The sequence below is a fragment of the Montipora capricornis genome, chromosome 9 (genome assembly GCF_036669925.1).
Source record: "Montipora capricornis isolate CH-2021 chromosome 9, ASM3666992v2, whole genome shotgun sequence".
Taxonomy (NCBI): domain Eukaryota; kingdom Metazoa; phylum Cnidaria; class Anthozoa; order Scleractinia; family Acroporidae; genus Montipora; species Montipora capricornis.
In genome coordinates this window covers 45773842-45783860 of record NC_090891.1, presented here as the reverse complement: position 1 = coordinate 45783860, position 10019 = coordinate 45773842, and the positions used below count along the sequence as shown (strand labels likewise).

Here is a 10019-nt window from a genome sequence, read left to right as displayed (position 1 = left end):
TATGGGTCCAACGGGGCGGCAACTTGATCATGTACCCAACGGCTGTCCCTAAACTTCCTAAAGGACGCCGACGACGACGACGACGAAAACGACCAGGAGTGCTCCGGGTATAAAAAAGAACGCCCCAGGATCGATAGCCCGGAACACACCAACATGTCGTGGAGGATAGAACGACAATGGCCGTTTTTACGGAGCGTCTTGAAAGAAGCCGATCATCAAACGCGTCGGGCCCGTCTTCAGGCTGCCAATGCCGATCAAATCAATGCCGTGAGTGAATTGGTCATGAACACGATCCGAGGGAACGTTCCTGTCTCGTCCAAGATAGTGGGACGCCTTCGACCTTACGAAAAGGTCTTGGGGGACATGTCTCGTCGAAAACATTCTATTAAAAGGCGACGTCAATTGATGATGAATCAGACAGGAGGAGCTCTTTGGGATGGTCTGAACGCCGCTTGTGACGTGGTACGACGAAGTAAAGGACACAGACTAAACACGGCTTGTGACATCCTAAGACCCAAAAAACGATGAAAGCGTGTCGTCATCAGATTCCTGGTTGCGTTCGTGCCCAAACACCCTATCTGGGTTGGTTTCTACGAGATCTGACCCGATTGTCGGGAGAGGACCGTTTACGAAAACTCTACGATGCCGTGGATCAAAAGATCGAGGCCATCAGTCAACTGGCTCGAGAGATTGTCAAGGGGCGTCTACCTTTGTCCAAGTACACCCTACTCAAGATCACAGAGACCCCACGAGATCGAAGAGTGTTACGGGTCATCAGTCGTTCGAGTCGTAGCATAAAAGCCCGACGAAGGATGATGCGTCGACATTTTCATCGAACTCGGTTCTGGGTCGGATTGCATACGGCGTATCATCATTGTGTCAAGGATCATCTACAACATGGACGATGGTTGGTGTGATAACACGTGGACGCAAGGACCTCGTTCGTTCTGTGCCCTACAGGATCAGATACGCGGGCTTCGGCATCGTGTCCGCGAACAATGCGACATTGTCCGTCAATTGACCGATCAGTTGCAAGAACGCAATCAGAACTTGGAGCTTGCCGAACAAAAGATGGGGGTCTTGCAAGAACAAGTCTGCGAATTGAATCGACATTTGGAACGCGAACGCTACGAGAAACAGAACCTCTACTATAAAACCAGGGAAAGACGCGACGATCTCAATACTTCACGATGAGTGAAGTGGAGACCATTCCAGGATTTGAAAACAAAGTCTTGATCGATCCTCAACGATTACGTCAACTCGAAGACGTGTACAAGGAACGTCTGACCGAAAACCTGCCTTTGGCCAAAGCCGCTCGTATCGCCGCCAAACAAGAAGCCGTTCTCATGTCGGATCAGATTCCTCCAGGGATCAAAAATACCTTGGCCACTTCTCTGGCCGACCAAAAGAAACGGTGGACCAAAGCCGTCCGACAACCTATTGGGTTCGGACCGGATGCCGACGACGAACGCGATGCCGAAGCCGATGCCTATGCGCAAGGACCCTTACACTCCATGTTGACGCAGTTGGTGAAGAAGAAGAAAAAGACAACACCCGAGACCACACCCTCGGCACCCCCTAAAGCTAAAAAACGACTTCGATTCATCACTCAACCTAAAGCAGCCCCACCCAAAAAGAAGTCGAAGAAAAAAAAGTCACCCCCCAAGACACCGGTTCCCTCCGTCGACTGGGGACAGCTTCCGTTTCAAGGAGATCCCAGGATGATGGGGAGTAGTGTGACCGACTACATGGAGAGGACCGCTCAATCGGTCAAGAAAAAAATTCGTAAGAAGACAGGTCAACGCCGACGTCCTACCGAAACAGATAAATTGCAACGCCCACCCGGTTGGTTGGATTTCGATAAGAAACTCAAACGACGTTTGGATGGCGAGGACTACTAAGAGACGCCAGCGACGACGACGACGTCAGCGAGGTGGCAAATTTGACGTGCAGAAGGCTTTGTCCAAGACCGGGATCGAGTTTCATTGGCCTGGTTATCAGTACATGGGTCCTGGCACCAAATTGGCCAAACGACTCAAACGAGGGGATCCTGGCATCAATCGTTTGGACAAGATTGCCAAGACCCACGACATGGATTATGCCAAGGCCAGAAACTTACAGGACAAGTGGAAAGCCGACGACAAGATGATTCGGGCTATCAGTAACCTCCCAGGCAAAAAGAAGAAGACGGAGAAAGTGGTCAAGAAAATCATGCAAATGAAACGTAAACTCAAACTTTAATTGGTTAACATTTTTTCAACGAAATTTACGATTGAATATTCTTGTCCGACGACGGTAAGGACCGTAAATGTCAATAAAAGGTACAAAATAAAAATGTCCCGTCTTTTGATTCTTCTTGATCTGTTTTTCCGGGTGCCATAGGGGACATCTCCGATAACGCCAGGCTTCACGAAGGGCATGCGATGTCGCACAACAATACAACTGTCCAAACAGCGCGACCGCTCTCAGGTGACGCCGTGCAGGGGGTAATTGGATCTGCAATGGAAATGAAAATGTCCATCAGCTCCTCTTTTCATACGATAGTGACGAAGACGCCATATCTCTGCACATCCCCATGGCTTCCTCAACCAACTTTGGGTAGGACAACATTCATGTAACTGAGGCTGAAACAGGGTCTGGATCTGGAACGAAACAAGAACAATAAGGAGGTCCCATACTGTGATAACATCTCGCCCGTACCACCAAATGTCCTTCGGTATTCTGATAAACAAAATGTCCCTCCTCGTTACGGACCATGATCTGACGACGCCATACAGGTGGATCCAAATAATAAAGGGCCACGCCTCGATCCTCATCATCATCATCATCCCTCAGATCCTCATCGTAAGGATAGATGACACGCAACTGAAACGATCCGATGCCTGTGATGGGGTCCGACCCAATATAATTATAAAATCCGTATCGTGACACAATGGCATCGATGATGGCCAGTCTCTGGACGGTCGTATACCGTTCTCCATGACACTCCGCACAATAACGACGATCCTCGGGAATATCCATGGGGAAGCTCAGGATCTAAAACATAAACAAAGACACGCCTGTCAAACGTTCCTCCAGTAACATGATTCGAACGATGGGCGTATAGGGTCGTCTCTCGTGCACATGAAAGTCTTCACTCCACGTACAAAAACATCGGTCGGCACGGACCATCATCTACGAAAAATCCACAGTACATCGAGGTGTCAGTTCCCATAAGACACGCATCTGATAATGACCATTCCACACGAGGCTATAAGATCTCTCGACCGCAGCCGATTTTTCCCTACGACGTTTATACGTCCCCTGACAATGTCGTGCATGTTCCTGTGGTGCTATGTTCGTTCGTTGGTCATTGAGTCGATCAAGACAATACATGCATGTAATGGGTCCATACGAACAACAAGGCGAATCCCAAAACGTGAACCCTTCCCCATTGGCGAACACCGTCATGAACTAAAAACAATAACGGCACCATTAATTCGTTGTCGATTGATTTCGTCTTTGATATCTGTCCAGACTCGGACATAAACAAGCTCTTGTTTGGAGGTACGAGGTCCCCTGTACGATCCAAACGTAGGCAGACTGCACCAAGTCTAAACAGAAAAAATGACATCCACGTTAATAGGAGAATCGACTATCGGCGACGACGGCGACGACGAATACGGCCATGAGAACCGTCGACCGCCCTCCATAACTCCGCTATAATGTCTAGTTCTTTTGCCGTCCAACCCCTCTCCAATGAAAAGCGACTGATACATCTGAGGATACACCAAGTCTAATAAAAATTAAAAAAACAGTCACCATCGTCTCTGAGGACAGCAAGCACACCAACACCAACACATAGTCACGTTCTGAAACACAAACATAGGTTATCGTCGTCGTGTGTACATGTTAACGAGTCCATAAAACGGATCCCAAAAATCCACGTCAATCGCCTTCCACAACTCCGCCGTAACCTCCATCTCTTTTTTCGTCCAACCCAGTTCGTAGGAATAACGAGTAAACTGATTCAGACGACACCACATCTAACGATAATAAAGAGAACGAAACGTTTGAATCAGTATCCCGTCCCAATAGAGACCCGTACCCCTAAGACGAAAGCAATAAGACGTACACGATCCGTATCCATAAGAAGTACAACGTCCAGGCGGAACAAAGTCTGGAAAGATGGACGGAAACCATGGTCCCTGTCAAGAAAACATGACGGCACGGTTACCATAATAAGGAGATTCGTGAAAAGTATAGGCAGATACACGACCACCCGAATGACAACGACGACGTCCGTAAGAGACTTTCAACCCATTACATCGACAACGAATGAGACATCCGTAACATAGACAACCCAAGTGGTTGAGATCCAAGCGTTTCAAACAATGAAGACATGTAGCGGCAGTCTCCGTACAACGCATACTCCGCATACACACCCACTTGATCCAAACCCATTGTTCCTTCGGCGGATACCCTTGACGGGCCCTATGTTCCTGCACCACCATCTAATCAAAAAAATAAAGACCTATCTTAGAATCTCATTAGAACCTCCTTCAAATAACATTGTCTCCATCGAAACTGCTTCATCGTTCTCGGAGGACGTGCCCGTCGCCACATCCAACAACCATTCCTCCATACCCATCTCGATAGCCTCTCATCCCCGAACGTATCCTCAAATTGACAAATCACCTACGAAAGAAAAAACAACCTATCTTAGAATCTCCCTCAAATAACACCGCCTCCATCGACGCTGCTCCTCCGTTCTCCGGGGTCGTCTCCGTTGCCACACCCAACGATCCTCTCTCCATACCCATCTCGAAATCCTCGCATCTAATGTTTGTTCCAATCGACAAATCATCTACGAAAGAGAAAAAGAACCATGGGTCCAATTATGTCCCTGACACAAATAACACCAGTCCCCCAAATCATGACGACACGGTGGAAACCCGTAACCCACGTCACAGGTACAAATCAAACATCCCGGACGACGGTAAGACGCATAAGACAACCCACAATTACAGTCACAGTCCCACGTTCTACACGTCAATTCCGTATAACTGCAACGACATTCCCATTCGACCCAATGATGGTCCGCTTCCGACCTAGTGACCACCATGACCTACAAGAAAACAACGACAATGAGGAGATCGAAACGGCATACACAAAAGACCTCTCCGGTAGACGGGCCATCGACACCAACGACACACGACCATCCCTTCTGGACGACGATTGTATATGCCCGTACAATAACGATACCCCGGACAACCCAACATGCCCAAAAGACAAGTCCGACATTTCATGAGTCGGCTTCCCGCAGGATTACTCCCAGGGGCAAACCGTCGGCACGGTCCGCATTCAAAGACGATAGTCGATTCTCCTACGTACGTCGCCGTCATCTAAAAGACATCAAATAAAATAAACGAATCTATCAGATTCGCTTCGATTTCCACCCAATACAAATAACCCGAACGTACCGTGCCATGTTGAGCGCAACGTGGTAGACGGAGTAACTCTTCGTGAATGGGGTTCCAACGTTCCCTCCGGTCCTTCTCTCGTTCCTTCTCCTCCTCTCGATCTCGAACCTTCAATACATGCTGACGTACTTCAGGAGGCAACAGGTCCCAATACGAAGCCTCGTTTCGGGTCGCCGGAGTCTTCTTGGTAATCCGACCTTCTTTTCGCCAACGACCATTCTCTTGCTTGACCCACACCTCTTGCTCATACTCTGGGTCTTGCTCCACCTCCATAGTACGTCTGGCGACTGCCATCTCCAGCGCACGTCTCTTGGGTTCGGATGCCATGACTTTTTCTGAGACTCCTCACTCGATCGAACTACTTAACAGGAATCGTTCCACCAATCCCCGTGCTCCTAAGGGGTCACATGATTCTCTGGGGGATACCCCCCCATCCCCCCAGGAGACCTATCTCGCTCCGGATTGGTCCATCTAGGGTACACGTCAAGGTCTTTCAAGGTGACTCTTTCTCTATAAAAGACACACCGTCTTTTTTCAAGCAAAACATCTCATCATGGATAGTGATAGTGACTTGGCTGAAGCACTCGACGCGTTTGAACAAATTGGAGGTGCTGCTCCAGGACGTTTCGTCTTTGAAAGACTCCCTGTGGTCGAACGACGTAGTGTCCGTCTCGGAGTTCGTGAACGCGTCTTTCAACTTCGCCCTCGACAGATTGGAGCGTTCATCCCCCGACAACGTCTCACCGATGCCCTCGTACAAGGTCTTCGTAGCGCTCTAGATGACTTAATCAACGATCAAGACATTCCCGATGGCGATCGCATTTACATTGCTCTATCCTCCAATCGTATTGCCAATGCCTACAACGGATGGGGTCTACGGGCCGGAGAATGGCGCGCTCAAGGTCCACGCGTGGATGCCTTACTCGGGAATCTTTCCCACATGCTCAACTCGAACGAACAATTTGAAATGGACGATTCCTTCACCCTCGCCTTCGTTCACGTACGCGGGGCTCCCACCGGTTCCGGTTACAAAAGAAAACATTTACCAGGGCATCAAGCGTCGACGCGTCTCAGAGAATTCAAGCGCTGTGTCTTACGTGTTCCACAGGATGATCAACATCTATGCTGTCCACGCGCCATCGTTCTGGCTCGAGGGGTCCATCAACATCGAGACGATCCCCAAAGGCGCCGACAATGGACTCGCTGTCGCGGTAACCATCGTCGCATCACACGAGCGGCTCAAACACTTCTAGAGGAAGTCGGTCTTCCTCCTCAACCCTGTGGTCCTGAACAACTTCAACAACTCGTCACCGCTCCCAGTCTTCAAGACTACACCCTCGTGGTCGTAGATGCCAACCGCGCTTATGCTTGCTTTGCTTACGGTCGTGGGGACACGTTGTTAGGACTCTTACACGAGGACGGTCATTACGACGCCTTGTCTTCCTTACCCGGATTCTTCGGCCGAGATTACTTTTGCAGCCAGTGTTTCCAAGCCTACCATCATCTAGGTCAGCATGCCTGTCGCAACAACCAAGCCAATCATTGCGGCGCCTGCCTGCAAAACGTTTGTCCTGATCATACCGAGGCCTATCGACAGTACCGCTCGGCTCAGACCCCCTGTATTCTCTGTGGACGTTCTTTCTACGGAGATACGTGTCTCCAAACCCATCGGTCCAAGACCCACGCCGGTAAACCCGCGGACGCTGAACATCCTTCCGTCTGTGCCACCCGTCGTCAGTGTAAAGAATGTCATCACACGTTACGTGGTGTCAAAGAGATCCGAACTCATCGGTGCGGGTATCGGAAATGTTCGTGCTGCAAGAACGACGTCGACGTCCATGCCCATCGATGTTTCTTACAAGTCGAAAAGACTCCCGCCGAAGAACGACGTTTGACACGACAGCGACTTTCGTTCCAAAGGATCCTGAGTCAAGGACTGGCGCCTCTCTTAGAAAACGACGCCGCCGGACTGCACGCTTTTCTGGCGGGCGATAACGAGGACGACGACGACGATGATGAGGAACCACCCTTGCACGTTTTCTTTGACATTGAGAGCATGCAAGTCGAGGGACGTCACGTGCCCAATCTCGTGGTGGCCGAGACAGAAGACGACGACGATCCTCCCGTCTCGTTCCAAGGAGACGACTGTCTCTTTCACTTTCTGGAATGGTTAGAAACCCTCACCGAAAACGGAACGCGACCCCTAACAGTCATCGCTCATAATTTCAAAGGGTATGACAGTTATCCCGTCATCGACGAACTCCACCGGCAAAAGAGAGACCTGGACCAAATCCGAAACGGTGGGAAAGTCCTCCAACTCACCTACCCTCACGAAGACACGACCATACGATTCATCGATTCGCTCTCCTTCTTCCAGATGCCGCTGAGCGATTTCCCCAAGACGTTCGGGCTCACCGAACTCAAGAAAGGATACTTTCCGCATTTGTTCAACACCCCCGAACATCAGACGTATGTAGGCCGACTTCCCGACAAAGCCTTCTACATGCCCGACGGCATGTCCGTCAAGAAACGTCGCGACTTTGATACCTGGTACGACGACCAAGCGGCACGAGAGGTCGTCTTTGATTTCCAAGCCGAACTTTTAGCCTACTGCGAATCGGACGTGAAACTCTTGAAACAAGGATGTCTCACGTTCATGCGGGATTTTCAAGGACGCGCTGAATTCAATCCCTTTGAACAAATGACAGTGGCTTCTGCCTGTAATCGCTACTTGCGCATGCACTGTATGGAAGAAGAGACCATTGCTTCCGAACCTCTGCTAGGATGGCGAGGCCGTATCAATCATTCCCAGGCCTCCATGGAATGGTTGACGTGGTGCGAACACCATCTACGACAACGAGCCTACCTGGCCCTCTCGCCGGAAGAACACGAGAACCACGAAGCCCTAGCTCGTGCCTACGGACAGTACGACGCTCATCATCCCTTGCATCGCCAACGTATCCAGCATGCTCGGAACGAAGGCGAGTACCGCCTTCCTGGTACCCGATACACGGTCGACGGATACGATGCCGATACCAAGACTGTTTACGAATTCTGCGGGTGCTTCTGGCACGGATGTCGGACTTGTCATCCTCAACGCACCGACGTGCATCCGACCTTACTCGATCGCACCATGGACGAGGTCCGTGCTCTCGTCGACAAGAAACGCACGTTCCTCATCAACCATGGGTACCAAGTCGTGACCATGTGGGAATGCGCCTGGAACGCCCTCAAACAAACCAACCAGGACATCATGACCTTTCTAGCTCGTCAACACCTCCAAGCCCCCCTGGAACCACGCGACGCTTTTTACGGAGGTCGGACCAATGCCGTACGTCTCTACGCTCACGTCGACGAGGAGAAAGAGGAACAAATCCGATACGACGATTACACGTCCTTGTATCCTTGGGTCAACAAGTACGGTACCTATCCCTTGGGACATCCCACGTTCCTCTACGAACCCAACACCACCGATCTGTCGCCTTATTTTGGTTTGGCCAAATGTACCGTCCTTCCACCCCAACGTCTCTACCATCCCGTATTGCCTTACCGCAGTCACGACAAACTCACGTTTCCCTTATGTCGTACTTGCGTCGAAGAGAACATTTCCAAACCTCTTTTGGAAAAGACGCATGCCTGTCATCACACCGACGAAGAACGTGCCCTCGTCGGTACCTGGTGCACCCCCGAACTCGACATGGCTGTGCAGAAAGGTTACGTCATCCAACACGTCCACGAAGTATGGCATTTCGATCAGCAACGCACGGGACTCTTCCAATCCTACGTGGACACGTGGCTCCAAATCAAAGAAGAAGCCAGTGGTTGGCCCGAAGGATGTACCACCCCGGATCAGAAACAAGCCCACATCGATGCCTACTATGCTCGGGAAGGTATTCGTCTCGATCCCACCAAGATCGAAAAGAACCCTGGACTCCGAGCCCTGGCTAAGATGATGCTCAACTCGATGTGGGGCAAGTTCGGGCAACGGATCAACAAGACTCAGGTCCGAGAATTCACCGAACCTCAATCGTTCATCGAGTTCCTCGACAGCGATCAACACGATGTCCGTTACGTGAGTTCCTTGACCGAAGACCGGGTCGAAGTCCATTACAAACTCCAAACGCACGATGTCCTGCCTTCACCCAACCTCAACATCTTCATAGCCGCCTTCACGACCTGTCATGCCCGACTCCGTCTCTATCGAGCCCTCGATCATCTCGGGGAACGCGTGCTCTACTTCGACACCGACTCGGTCATCTATCTCCATCGTCCTGGCGACCCACCCTTGGACCCTCCACGAGGCGCCTACCTTGGCGACTTCAAGGATGAACTGGATGCGGGCGATCACATTGTGGAATTCTGCTCGGGCGGTCCTAAGAACTACGGTTACAAGACCAAGAACGGACACGTTGAATGCAAGGTCCGCGGTTTCTCCCTCAACGTCGAAGGGATGACTCAATTGAATTACGAGGTCTTGCGTCAAAACACTCTGGATGAATTGCATCGTCCTCTAGACCGACCGCGTACCACCCGTGTCACGCAATCTCACACCATCCA

General features: G+C 50.6%; 1 protein-coding gene across 1 annotated transcript in view; it reads left to right on the top strand.

The window, feature by feature from the left end:
- The first annotated feature begins 6015 nt into the window (after positions 1-6015).
- Positions 6016-10019, top strand: part of LOC138017651 (uncharacterized) — a 4185-nt gene continuing 181 nt past the window's right edge. Inside the window, exon 1 of the mRNA XM_068864677.1 lies at positions 6016-10019. This exon is cut by the window's right edge and continues 181 nt beyond it. Within this exon, the coding sequence (XP_068720778.1) occupies positions 6016-10019 (4004 nt within the window).